The following is a 14,320-nucleotide window of genomic DNA, read 5'->3' on the forward strand; positions in this document are numbered from 1 at the left end:
AGTATCATGTCTTCGAAAAGAGAGAGTTTGACTTCTTCTTTGCCAATATGAATACCTTTTTTTTCTTTTTGTTGTCTGATTGCTGTTGCTAGGACTTCTAGTACTATGTTGAACAATAGTGGCAATAGTGGGCATCCTTGACGTGTTCCTGATCTTAAGGGAAAGGCTCTCAGCTTTTCCCCATTGAGGATGATATTCACTGTGGGTTTTTCATAGATGGATTTTATGAACTTGAGGAATGTTCCCTCTATCCCTATACTCTGGAGAGTTTTAATCAGGAAAGGATGTTATATTTTGTCGAATGCTTTTTCTGCATCAATTGAGAGGACCATATGGTTCTTCTCCCTCCTCTTATTAATGTGTTCTGTCACATTGATTGATTTGCGAATGTTGAACCACCCTTGCATCCCTGGGATAAATCCCACTTGGTTGTGGTGGATGATCCTTTTAATGTATTGTTGGATCCTATGAGCTAGGATTTTGTCGAGGATTTTGGAATCCATATTCATCAGGGATATCGGTCTGAAATTCTCCTTTTTGATGGGGTCTTTGCCTGGTTTGGGGATTAAGGTAATGCTGGCCTCATAGAATGAGTTTGGAAGTTTTCCTTCTGTTTCTATTTTTTGAAACAGCTTCAGTAAAATAGGTATTATTTCTTCTTTGAATGTTTGGTAGAACTCCCCAGGGAATCCATCAGGCCCTGGACTCTTGTTTTTTGGGAGGTTTTTGATCACCGCTTCAATCTCGTCACTGGTTATTGACCCATTCAGGTTGTCAATTTCTTCCTGTTTCAGTCTTGGCAGCTTATAGGTTTCCAGGAAGGCCTCCATTTCATCCAGATTGCTCAGTTTATTGGCATATAGTTGTTGATAATAATTTCTAATAATTGTTTCTACTTCCTTGGTGTTAGTTGTGATCTCTCCCCTTTCATTCATAATTTTATTAATTTGGGTCCTTTCTCTCTTCTTTTGGATAAGTCTGGCCAGTGGTTTATCGATCTTATTAATTCTTTCAAAGAACCAACTTCTAGTTTCATTGATCTGATCTACTGTGTTTCTGGTTTCTAATTCATTGATTTCTGCTCTAATTTTAATTATTTCTCTTCTAATGCGTGGCTTAGGCATCATTTGTTGCTTTTTCTCTAGTTCTTTAAGGTGTAGAGTTAGTTGGTGAATTCGGGATTTTTCTATTTTTTTGAGTGAGGCTTGGATGGGCTATGTATTTCCCCCTTAGGACCACCTTTGCAGTATCCCATAAGCTTTGGACCAATGTGTTTTCATTCTCATTGATTTCCATGAATTGTTTAAGTTCTTCTTTGATTTCCTGGTTGACCCAAACATTCTTGAGCAGAGTGGTCTTTAGCTTCCAAGTGTTTGAATTTCTGCCAAATTTTTTCTTGTGATTGAGTTCCAGTTTTAGAGCACTGTGGTCTGAGAATATGCAGGGAATAATCTCAATCTTTTGGTATCGGTTGAGACCTGATTTGTGACTCAGTATGTGGTCTATTCTGGAGAAAGTTCCATGCACACTCGAGAAGAATGAGTATTCTGTTGTTTTAAGGTGGAATGCTCTGTAAATATCTATGAGGTCCATCTGGTCCAACGTATCATTCAAAGCTCTTGTTTCCTTGTTGATTTTCTGCTTAGATGATCTGTCCATTGCTGAGAGTGGAGTATTGAGGTCTCCTACAATTAACGTATTGTTATCAATATGACTCTTTAACAGTTGGCTTATGTAGATGGCTGCTCCCATGTTGGGGGCATAGATATTTACAATTGTTAGATCTTCTTGTTGGATAGACCCTTTAAGAATGATATAGTGTCCTTCTGTGTCTCTTATTACAGACTTTAGTTTAAAATCTAATTTGTCTGATATAAGAATTGCTACCCCAGCTTTCTTTTGAGGTCCGCTGGCATGGAAGATGGATCTCCATCCCTTCACTTTCAGTCTGGATGTATCTTTAGGCTCAGAATGAGTCTCTTGTAGACAGCATATGGATGGGTCCTGTCTTTTTATCCAATCTGCAACCCTGTGCCGTTTTATGGGAGCATTTAGGCCATTCACGTTGAGACTGATTATTGAAAGATATGAATTAATTGTCATCATGTTGCCTGTGAAGATGTTGTTTTTATAGATTGTCCCTGTAAATTTCTGTTGTAGATCACTCTTGGGGTCTTTCTCCTTTTATAGAACCTCCCTTAATATTTCTTGCAGGGCCGGCTTAGTGGTCACATATTCTTTCAGTTTCTGCCGGTCGTGGAAGCTCTGCATCTCTCCATCCATTCTAAATGAAAGCCTTGCTGGATAAAGTATTCTTGGCTGCATGTTCTTCTCATTTAATACCCTGAATATGTCTTGCCAGGCCTTTCTGGTTTGCCAGGTCTCTGTGGATAGATCTGACGTTATTCTGATGTTCCTCCCTCTGTACGTAAGGAATCTCTTCCCCCTAACTGCCCTTAAGATGGTTTCCTTGGTTCTAAGATTTGCAAGTTTTACTATTACATGTCGGGGTGTTGGCCTGTTTTCCTTGATCTTGGGAGGGGTCCTCTCTGCCTCTAGGACTTGAATGTTTGTTTCATTCCCCAGATTAGGGAAGTTCTCAGCTACGATTTGCTCAAAGACATCTTCTAGCCCTCTCTCTCTCTCCACTCCCTCCGGGATTCCAATTATTCTGACATTGGAATGCTTCATGGTGTCACTTATTTCTCTGATTCTATTTTCATGGATTCTGAGTTGTTTTTCCCTGGCCTCCTCTTTTCCCTTTTTATCTATTATATTGTCTTCCAGGTCGCTTATTTGTTCTTCTGCCTCCTTTACCCTAGCTGTTAGATTATCTAGATTGGATTGGATCTCATTGATAGCATTTTTAAGTTCTGCCAATTCACCTTTCATTTCTGCCCTTAGAGACTCTATGTTGCCATTAATTGATTTCTCCATTCTAGCTATTGTCTTCACAATTGCTAGCCTGAATTCCATCTCCGACATCTTGGTTATATCTGCATCCATTTGTAAATCTGCAGCATAAGTCATAATCTCTGAGTGTTTTCTATTTTGGGAGCTCCTCCTCCTAGTCATTCTGTTGATGGGTGTTTGAGGGAATGTATAGAGTCCAAATTATCAACCAGAACCCAAGCAAGATGCACCTGTTTTCTTGGGACCTTAGGGTTGCTGGCCTCTTGTTTTCCCAGCCTGTCTTCTGTGGGAGGGGCCTGCCACGCTGTTACTCAGGCAACCCTGTTTAGGGGGAGTTGCCCTGCCCCCCTGTGGCAGGGGATGGGCTCAGCGGGAATCAGTTTTTGGGGCTTTTGTTCTCTGGCGGCTTTCCGCGTCTCTTCTGTGAGTCAGAGCAGAAGAGACCGTTTCCAACCCTCTGCCTCAGAGCAGAGAGACTGCAGTCAGTTCTTCAGTGAGTTCTCCGGGCCACACCGTCTCCGTTTCTGTCCGTGCTGCTATAAACTGCAGTGGCCTGGGTTGTGCACCCCTCCGCAGCGCCCCCAGTCCTGCCTCCAGGTCGGAGCACGTCTCTGCCCTTTGTGCTTCTAAAACCACCAGCCGCTCCCAGTTCGCACACGCGACCCTGCCGCTCCACATTTTCGCCCAGGGGGCTGCCCTAAAGTCCTTCCCCCCCACCAGTCTGCGAGTCTGTGCCCCATCCCCAGTGCACGAGGCTGTCGCTCACCGGTGGTGTGGGATCCCCACAGCCAGGCACCCCCCGCTGCCGTTTATCCTCCGATATCTGCCTGCGGAATCAGGGCTCCCTGCTTCGTACCTCAAAACCAACCACCTGCGATATTCTGCTTGTAGAGATCCAGATCTTCTTACATCTCAGGCTGGTTTCGTGGGTGCTCAGAGTGGTCTGGTAGATATCCAGCTCAATTCCGGGGACCATTTGAAATAGGGTCCCCTACTCCTCCGCCATTTTTCTTTCTCCTCAGAAACTCTGTCTTTTAACATGATACTTGTATTGGGATTCTGCTCTTATCGCCAAATCTAAAGTCCCATCATCAACTCTCTTCCAATTATATCGCCAAAGGTCTTCCCCTGGATTCAGTTATTCACTTTCCAATGGATTAGAGAAGATACAGGATATCTTCAAAAAAGGAAAAAAAAAATTAACACTTACCAACACTTTATTCCAGTAAGAGCTATATGTGATGTCTTGGTTTAGAGGTCCCTCAAATCCCTCAGATCCTAAGACAAGGAATTGGGAGCAAGTAGTATATTTGGGAGGTGATTCCAAGGAGAATGGTGAGTGTGTGGGAAAGTCAGATCGGAGGGGAGGAGAACCATCACAGAGAGCATGAATGTCCCTGCGTGGGCAACTGGGCCCTCAGAGAGACCAGGGAGAACAATCTTATGCTTATTGGAATGGGTTGCTCCCTGCACTCCCAGCCTCTCCTGAATACTCTTGTGGCCACAGAACACCCTCAAGCAAAGAAATAAGGTACTTGAAGTAGGATACTGTCCATATGTGAATAACCTATCCACAGAAGCTGCTGGTGACTTCGAGGTGACGGAGAGGTTATGGGTGGAGCATCAGTATTGACATCTTCAAAAAAGGGCCTTCTGTACCAAAAGGAATGCACCCTATACAAAGATACATCTCCTGTGGCAAATAAATGGAATGTTTCCTAATGTAACATTGTATTTAGAGCCAAACATATAACAGGTCATTCACAACAAAGGAAAAGAACCACAAAAAGAGTTACTCTGAAGAGTAATATGATTTTATCTCAAAACTGGCAAAGATTCTTCTAAATGCTAATACTCAGTGCTAATACTCTTATGACCCAGCAGTTCTGCTCCCAGGAATCTATCCAAAAAGGATAATCAGAAATACAGACAAAATAGCCACCCGTGTTACTTAAACTAGGGCTGAATGGTGGGATGAAAGTGGGAATTAGTCCCCCTCAATGTCTAACAAAAGGAAAGGAGTTATTATGCTTCATTCATAGGATTGAACATTACCTAGCTATAAAACTGAGGTTTACAAATGACTTAATGGCATGGAAAAATGAGTATGATATAATATTTAATGAAAAGGAATACAAATACATATAAGTAAAAATTTAGAATACATAAAAAAGAAATTGGTAGTAAAGACATCAAAATATTAACATTGACAACCTAAGAGAAGTTGACTTATGTGTAATTTTTACTTTCTTCTTTATTCTATACTTGCTTTTCTGACCAGAGCATGTATTACTTTTACAATAAAAATTATTTTTAAAATACTTTTAGGACACATTAACAGTTTCATATAAAAACTAATATTTTTGTTTCTAATGTTAATGTTTTGTATATTGACAGATATTTCAGTCATTTGACTCAGGAAAACCTCTTACTAGTAAAGAAAATATACAGGTAAGGATAACAATATTTTATAAATGTTGGATATTTAGGAAGGATAACTTTTAGTCATTTCAATCTATTTAGTAGGTGTAACCCTTGTTTTTGAAAATCTCCTACATAGGGGCACCTGGGTGGCTCACTCGTTAAGCAGATGCTCCTGGGATTGAGCCCCGCATCAGGCTCCCTGCTCAGCAGGAAGCCTGCTTCTCCCTCTCCCACTCCCCCTGCTTGGGTTCCCTCTTTCGCTGTGTCTCTCTGTCAAATAAATAAATAAAATCTTTAAAAAAAAGAAAAAGAAAAAGAAAATCTCCTACATAATATGCTCTTCTATTTCTAATAATGGGATTTTATCTCCCAATGCTGAGGCCCAAGGTAGGATTGGACCGAAACTGATCTGGTTTTCAAATTGAGCAAATATCAGTTATTACTTGTATATTTTTCAATTATGTATATGTATTCATTTTGTGTATCTAGCCATGTCAAGTATCTAATTTTAATATTTATCTTGACTACCTAGACGAGAATGGCTGACTTCGATTGTAGGAAAAGGATTTTGTGTGTTTTGCTCTTAGCTCACTTGTTCAATACTGCTTTTACTCACATCCTTTCTCCAGTCTGAGACTGCCTCTCTCAGTCAGTGGTTTTCTTTTCTTCCTTTATTGCAAATAAAAAAAATTATAAAAATAAAAAATTTTTATTGAGACATAATTGACATATAACATTGTATAAATTTAAGGTGTTTGAATGGTTTGACACATTTTCATACTGCAATATGCTTACCACTGTAGTGCTAGCTAATGGAAGGTTTTAATATGACATTTTGTTTTTTTTTAAACTTTTTTTTAAAGATTATTTATTTATTTAAGAGAGAGAGTGAGTGAGAGAGAGAGAGAGAAGGAGCAGGGGGAAGGGGCAGAGGGAGAAGCAGACTCCCTGCTGAGCAGGGAGCCTGACACGGGGCTTGATTCCCTCCACTCTGGGATCATGACCTGAGCTGAAGGCAGCCGCTTAACTGACTGAGCCATGCAGGCACCCCCATACGGCATTTTCATAAGAAACTCCTCTAACATCCCAGTATTCTTTACATAGAAAAGACTAGACTGCCCATCTCAATACGTTTGTTCTTGTCAGTAATTGAATGATTAGGATTTAAGCTTTTGATAACCTAGTAGCATTTAAATGTATTTTTTGTTTGTTTCAAGTTTTTGTATAAATTCTAGTTAGCTAACATATAGTATAATATTAGTTTCAGGAGTGGGATTTAGTGATTCATCACTTACATATAACACCCAGTGCTCATCACAAGTGCCCTTCTTAATCCCTGTCACCCATTTAGCCCATCCCCCACCCTGCCTCCCCTCCAGCAACCCTCAGTGAGTTCTCTATAGTTAAGAGTCTGCTTTATGGTTTGCCTCTCTCTTTTTTTCCCCCCATGTTCATCTGTTTTGTTTCTTAAATCCCACATGTGAGTGAAATCATACATTTGTCTTTCTCTGACTTATTTCACTTAGCATAATACTCTCCAGCTCCATCCATGCCATGTAGCATTTAAATATCTTGAAATCATTTTTTTTTAATCTTAGGAGTCTTGTCAGTTTGTCCACTAGAAAGTGTTAGAACGGAGGAGTGGTAGTGCAGCCATGGTTAAGGGGTTACAAACAGGTAAGGCATTCACACAACCAGGTGTTAGTCAATGTAGAGAGGCAGGTGCACGTAGTTTTAATTTTTTTAAATGCTAGGAAACAGCATTCTGTTTCATTAAGTAAGCTATTTTTATTAAATAATTTTGAGAAACATTTCTCAATATTGCTTTAGTTTTATCTTCCATAATTTTGATAGGCATTATAGCCACCTTTTATTAAATGTAATCTTACTACTTTTCCATTATTCTTGTTATTCCACAAACTTCATTTTTAATTATGCTTCAGATGATTCATTGTTTGGCCTTAAAATTTGTTTTGATTTATAAGCAAGTTGCCTGCAATGAAAGAATCGGTATTAGGAAGATACATATTCATATTTTGTTTCATTGTTCCAAGACCTTCGGATGTTTAAGAATATTTATTTCTTTCCAGTCATAAATTCCAAGACATCCTAAAAATAGTTTTTTAAGGAGTGTTTTTGGGTATAAAGAGAATGTCTGCCTGATCATTTCTTTTTAAACAAAAAGAAACTGACAGTAAAATGGAAAGCCGATTTCTATTAGCTAATTAATTAAAACAGAACTGTTGGTCTGCTTAAGACTCTTCAGATTACACTTTATATTTTCTGTATAGAGGGAGAGAAATGAGTGTTAAGTAGCATTACTAATTAATCTTCTTTTGATCCTTAAGTGTTTGTGTGTAATTGTCAAGGCTCATTAAGACACTGTTTGCTAGGGAGAAAAAAGAGAAGAGAAACCTTCTCGCCTCCCCTTACACCCCCAACCAATCTGAAGTTTCTCCCCTCGCCACCCCCGATAGAGAACGTCAGCCATTTTCCTAGTACGCAGTTTGTTGCCTGCTCAGGCTCAGTGTGGTTCCATGTCTGGTTCTTCTGCGGGTAGTGATTTTCACCTTTTAGAAGGGAGTAGAGAATCAACAACAGCAATAGACCTCACTGCCAATGTTGCCTCAAACTCTCCCAAACAACGAGACTTTTCTTTTTTAATTCACATAAGGCAAATAGTTTCCCACTCTTCTAGAATAGACAGCCCCAACATCCGAAATTATTAATTAACAAATATTGTTAATCCAACAAATATTTAATAAGAGCATATTGTGTGCAAGGCACTATTCTGGTGCTGTCAAAGAAATACAGCCGTCAGTCAGCAACAGACAAACTCCAAGCCCTCAGAGAGCTTAAATTTTAGTGGGAAAAAACATTATAATTAAGTAAATTATATAGTAAGTTAGAAGGTGAACCATGGTAAGGGAGAAAATAAGCCCAGAAGCACATAAAGGGGATTGGGAGCTTGGGGCTAGGTTGGGAGTTGTAATTTTAAATGAGGTAATCAGGTTAGTCTTCACTGACGTGGCATTTGTGAACAGGTAACGGTGCAAGTTTAGGAAATCTGAAAATTTAGGAACCATCTAGGAAGAGAGTGCAGTGAGTGCAAAGGCCTTAGAGGCAGGATTGCCTAGCTTGGTGAGGTGGTGAGGGGCATCTTAGTGTGGCTAAGAGCCCTGTGAATGATGTGGAAGTGGTAGGAGACGGTCAGAGAGGTAACGGGGGGCCAGCTCGAGAAGAGCCTTGTAGGGTCTTTGTAACTTGGGTTCTTTTTCTGAACAGCATGCGGAGCCACTGGAAGGTTTAGAGCAGAGGGGTGGCCTGATCTACCTGTTTAAAGGGCTCACTTTAGCTGATGTATTGAGCCTACTGTGTGCTAGGTACTGTTTCAGTGCTGTCAATCAAACACATCAGTCAATCAACAATACAGACAAATTCCCAGCCCTCATAGAGCTTATATTTTAGTGTGAGTGTGTGTGTGTGTGTGTGTGCATGTGTATGTGTGTGTATGTGTGTGTGTGTGTGGTTGTGAGGAGGCTAGGAATACAGTTTTGGACATGTTGAGTTTGAGATATCTCTTAGATATCCAAGTGGATTATTTGAGTCAGAAGTTGGTTTGATTTTAGAAGAGAGATTAGAGCTGGAAAGAAAAACTCAGGATTTCATCAGCATTTAGATGAAATTAAAACCATGAGCCTGTTTAAGATCATCTAAAGGGGAAAAAAAAAAGAGATCATCTAGGGGGAGGGAGTAAGGAGAGGGAAGAGGACCAAGCCCTGGGACACTCTGGCATTTAAAAATATAGGAGAAGAAGAGGAAGCTGCAAGGACTGAAAAGGAATGACTGACAGGATAGGAAAGAAACCAAGAGAATGTGGTGACTTGAAAGCTAAGAGAAACATTTTCAAAAGAGGAATTGATTAATAGTGTCATATTTTGCAGGTGAATCAAGCACCACAACTCACTGAGTCTTAAACAGGATCTTTTTTCACATTTAATAGCTCTGAAATTAGAATGCATTTTATAGTTGAGGACCTGTGACGGTTTAATTGGCATATAAGATAATGATGTCTTAGATTAAAAATAACATGGCTTATGAGGACTAAGAATTGAACTCTGGTTTAAGGCAAGTATAGGCCATTGGTGACCTTAAAGGGTTTTAGTGTAGGAAATGAGTGGGTTTAAAAACAAATGAAAGGAGAGAAATTGGAATATTGACAACTCTTTAAATCATTGCTATAAAGGAGAGTGAGAATTTGGGTAGTAGCTGGAGAAGGAAGTCAAAGTATAGACAATTTTTGTTTTTTTGAGATGGAAGAGAAGACAGCATGGCTTTGTGCTGATGAGAATGTCTGCAGCAAGGGGACATTTATGATGTAGGAGAGAATGATGAGTAGACCAGTGGGGAGAGGATCCATGGCCTAAGTGGCAGGAAGGGAGGCAGGGCAGTTGCTTGGGTAGGTGGGAGAGATGGAGCTGTAGGGTCTGTGGACACTACTCTGGCTGCTTCAGTTTTCTCTCTTAAGTAGAAGAAGCAAGGTCATTAGCTGGGAGGAGCATGGGGAGGAAGGGTCAGGATTTAGAAACAGAAAGAGCCTGAAATAGTTGTCTAGGAGAGAGGGAGAGTGAATGGACTGGGAAAATGTAGAATGATGACCAAGTAGCACTGAGGTTTGGTCCGGATCTTAAAGTGGGATGGCTTAGCCTGACTGCATGCTTTTCTTCAGTCTTCTTCAGCTGCAGTGTGCACACCTAAAGAAGGTCCAGCTTTGGATTTTACCATGGCTGTTTTGCCAAGGACGTGTATATGCACAGGAGAGGGACCAGGGAGTTAATAGGGTGTACACAAGGCAGAGTTCTAATGATTGAGCTTGGAATCTAAGCTGGGTAGGGAGTATGCTTGTCTACCCATTCTTCTCCCCGCTCCTGTCCTAGTACCCCTAATTTACTCATGTGAAAGCAGAACAGCCGGGCGTGCATGGCTGATGAGCTTTTGTGGGTTCTTTATTTTGATAAGATGTTCCCTCCCTTGCTCTCAGCACCAGGTTCACTCCTTATGTGGCAGGGCTGGGCTCATGAAGCACAGGTCACAAACTGGTGGGGAGTGGCGGAGGCACTTAGAACCACTGGGATAGTTCTGACGTTACAGGTCTCTTGCGATAGACCTGTCACTTATGGTACGTCGTGTCTATCCTGTATTCCATCATCTAACACCAAATGAGGAATGCAAAAGGGGATGAAAACTAATATTACCTGAAAACAGTATTTTACTGATTTGCCTTGTTTTCTTCTTTGTTTCATTTCTTTTTTAGGCACTTGATGAATTAATAAGTAAAGGATTGCCTGTAATTCTGGTTACACTTGGCCAGGAACATCTTTTAAATAAGTTTTCTTTTGTTAAAGCATACTTTTTAATAAGTGTGGCTGCAACAATAAATTGTGTCCCAGAAAATTCAATGAAAACAATCTACCATGGACTTACTTCTGAGAAGAGTAGAGCCAACCTTCCAAACTTGAAAGGTAATCTTTTGTTTTATTTTTTTGCTTGTTTTCCTTTCTCCTCTTTCTCCAACTGTTCCCACTCCACTCCCAATAATCCATATGAACAGTCTAGTATATATTCCATATTTTTCTCTAATCTCACTTCATGACGCACATGTCAGGTACATGCGTATCCATATCCATTCATACATGTCAGTATTCATATACTTTTTCATATATATATGTACAAAATAGGACTTGTCATTTATTTATAAAATGACATATTTTACATTTTTCTGCATCTTGTGTTTCTTACCCAGAAAAACTTCACTAAAACCACTTCAAGTCAACTGCTTTGTTTGTTCTGCTCTTCTGGTTATATAGTATTCTATGCTGTGAATATCATTGTTTATTCAACCATTCTATTGTTGATGTGCATTCATATCAATTTCTAGGGAACAGTGTTGAAGTGTTACATATCCATATCATATAATGTATATTTCTATGGGATAAGATGCCCATGTATGGGATTTGTAGGTCATAGTATATATGTATTTTTCAACTGTTTTGGATGTTGCCCTAAGAATAGTTTGTTTTTCACCATTAAGTATGGTGTTAACTGTGGATTTTTTATAGATATTCTTTATCAGGCAGGGAAATTTCTTTTTTATTCCTGGTTTGTTGAATGATTTTATTTTAAAAGGGTGCTGGATTTTATTAAGTGCTTTTCCTGCATCTATTAAGATGATTCTATTTTTTTTATTCTATTGATATGGTGTAATAAAGTAATTACATTCTTGGGCTAACTCCCATTTAGTCATGGTGTATAAATTCTTTTTATATGTTGCTGGATTCCATTTGCTAGTATTTTGTTGAAGAATTTTACATCCTTATTCATTATAGATATTGGTCTGTAGTTTTTCTTGTGGTATCTTTGTCCAGTTTGGATACTGGAGTAATATTGGCTCTGTTTTAAAATGTAACTCCTATTATTATTATTCGGGTATGATGAGGCCAACAGATCAGGAGATGATGGCCACTAAACACCTAGTTTGTTATTTAACCCTCCAAGAGGAGGAGCAGGTTACTACCTGGGAGGGCCACACAGAGAAGCACCAGGGTCACTCAGAGGCAGAGAGAGCAGAAGGAAAATGTGGATCACACTCTTCCTAGCATCTCTCATGTTCAGATACATCTCCCAGGATTCTTTCATACCAGTCTCCAGGCATTTATTTGTATCTTTCTCTGTCTCTTCCTTAGTTTCTCCCTTAGGGGAGAAAACCCAGCCCCAGATCTTTCTGCTGGGCCTTTCCCAATTCTTAAGCCCTCTTTCATACTCAGCTGACCTCTCACTCCAGAGCCCCCTATTTTAGGAGAAGAGCCAGGTAGGTAGGAGTTGGAAGAAGAGGGGAAGGCAAGGGTATTCAATTCCATGTTATTTTAGACTTCCTTTTCTTCCTTGACAAGTTTAGTCTCTTTAGGTGGGTATTTTTTGAAGTAACTCCCAGTCGTGGTTTTTTTTTTTTTTTTTTTTTCTACTCTCTCTCCTATAGTCTAGAAGTCAGTTTTACTAAAGCAGGCAGAGTCTGTGATCTCAATTATCTCAGTTTTCCCTGGCTCAGAATAAGGACAACCTTCAGATTGTGGTTCGGTATTTTGAGGTACTTGTGGATCTAGTGGACTGTGCTATTTCAAATGGTCTCACTCTCTGCTCTTAGTGTGAGAGGCTTATGCAAATCAATAGAACTGACATTTCCAAGGAGATCTTATTGAAATGTTATAAATATCTGGAAGACCCAAAATACTTTGGGGACCTGAAAGGGTCCTCCCCAGTGGTCCAGGGGAGGAACCACTACTCTGTATCAGTAGCCAGTAATTTAAAGAATATCATCAAGCATCCTAAAGATCCTTTCAGAATTGTCTGATGTGTTGTAAAAAATCATCCTCAATCTTTGAATATATGATATTTAGGGACCATTTGATAAAATAGTATTTCCAGTTATCATTGTAGGTTTTTTAAAATATGAAATTTATGGATGGTTTCCCAACTCATGATGAGTTTTATAAACTAGAATTAATATTTAAGTTAACCACAGATATCCTTGGTTCTTCCAAAATTTTCTGTCTTACAGAGCTATATTTAAAGGATGATGGAAGCTCACTTGGTCAGTTTGTAAAAATGAAAGATGACTTCACTTTTAGCACAGTGAAGGTACGTTTGGAAGATTTTTCAAATCATACTAAATTGGTTACCAAAATGTCCACTAATAGGCCCTGGACAGGCTCGCTTTCAGGGTTGTGTTTGCTCTCAGGAGACCGAGTCGCTTTTCTTGCATAAGCATGGATTGAGGTGAGAGATGGAGCCTACTTCTCATGAGAAAATTAGATGCCCAGAGGTTGTCAGACTTTGACTTTACAACCTGATTAAGGCACTGTGGAAAATATGATTCATTATTTGATGAGATTTGAGTATTCCACGCCCTGTTTCTCATTTCCTAATAATAATAGTGATGACAACAGCAACACAAACCGTTACCATTTATTTAGTGCTTACTACATGACAGGCACTTTGCATGATTAATTCTTACAACTCTGTGATGTAGGTATTAATCATTTTTGAACTATGTTGTGCTGAACCATGAGAAAATTGAGGCTTAGAAAAAAATTCACTAATGCCACGCAACTAATAAAATACAGATGGTGTTCTTAACCATTATACTAAGGTGTCCTAGTACTTATGTAATATTTACTGTACAAACAAGTTTTTAGAGACCTGTTTCTTGAAAGATTGGCTGGTTCCATTCTCCTCTGCCATGCCAGGCTGCTATTTACTATTGATTGTCAATTGTAAAATCTCATTATCTTCACATTACCAGTTAGATGACCATAGTTTAACTTGAAATACAGCCAATTCTCATTATTCCCAGATCCAGTAATTGCTAATTTGCCTATCTGCTAAAATTTACTCATAACTCCAGTATTGATACTCGTGGCTCATTTGTGGTCATTTGTGAACATCACAGAGCACAGAAAAATTTGAGTTGCCCAACACACACATTCCCAGCTGAGTTGGACAAGGCAGTGCTCTTTTTGTTTCTACCCTCATACTGTAAACAAGTATCCTTTCCATGGTCTATTTATTGCCACATTTTTTTTTTTTTTTTGCATTTTTGTGCTTTTCGTTAGTGATTTCACTATTTGAAATGGCCCCTAAGCATAGTGCTGAAATACTGTTTAGTATTCCTAAATGTAAGAAGGCTGTGATGTGCTTTATGGAGAAAATAAATGTGTTAGATAAACGTCAGGCTTGAGTTTTAGAGCTGTTAGTTCAAGGTTAGTGAATTTATGGTATTTATTAAATAATGTGTCCTTAAATATAAACACACATTAAACAAAGTTATGTGTGAATCAGTTGGCAAAAATGTTGTGACCCGAGGCCCACAGGAACCTATCCTTGTATTACCTCTAGGAGCAATGCTTCAGTATTTGCAGCCACTTTA

At 39.3% G+C, this 14,320-nt stretch overlaps 1 protein-coding gene across 1 annotated transcript in view; it reads left to right on the forward strand.

Annotated features, from left to right (window-relative positions):
• CFAP54 (cilia and flagella associated protein 54) overlaps nt 1–14,320 on the forward strand; it is a 291,059-nt gene that overhangs the window by 185,438 nt on the left and 91,301 nt on the right. Inside the window, exons 48-50 of the mRNA XM_078076438.1 lie at nt 5,311–5,364; nt 10,652–10,859; nt 12,953–13,032. Coding sequence (XP_077932564.1) covers nt 5,311–5,364; nt 10,652–10,859; nt 12,953–13,032 — 342 coding nt within the window. The remainder of the gene's footprint in view (nt 1–5,310; nt 5,365–10,651; nt 10,860–12,952; nt 13,033–14,320) is intronic.

The sequence above is a fragment of the Halichoerus grypus genome, chromosome 6 (assembly GCF_964656455.1).
Source record: "Halichoerus grypus chromosome 6, mHalGry1.hap1.1, whole genome shotgun sequence".
Taxonomy (NCBI): Eukaryota; Metazoa; Chordata; class Mammalia; order Carnivora; family Phocidae; genus Halichoerus; species Halichoerus grypus.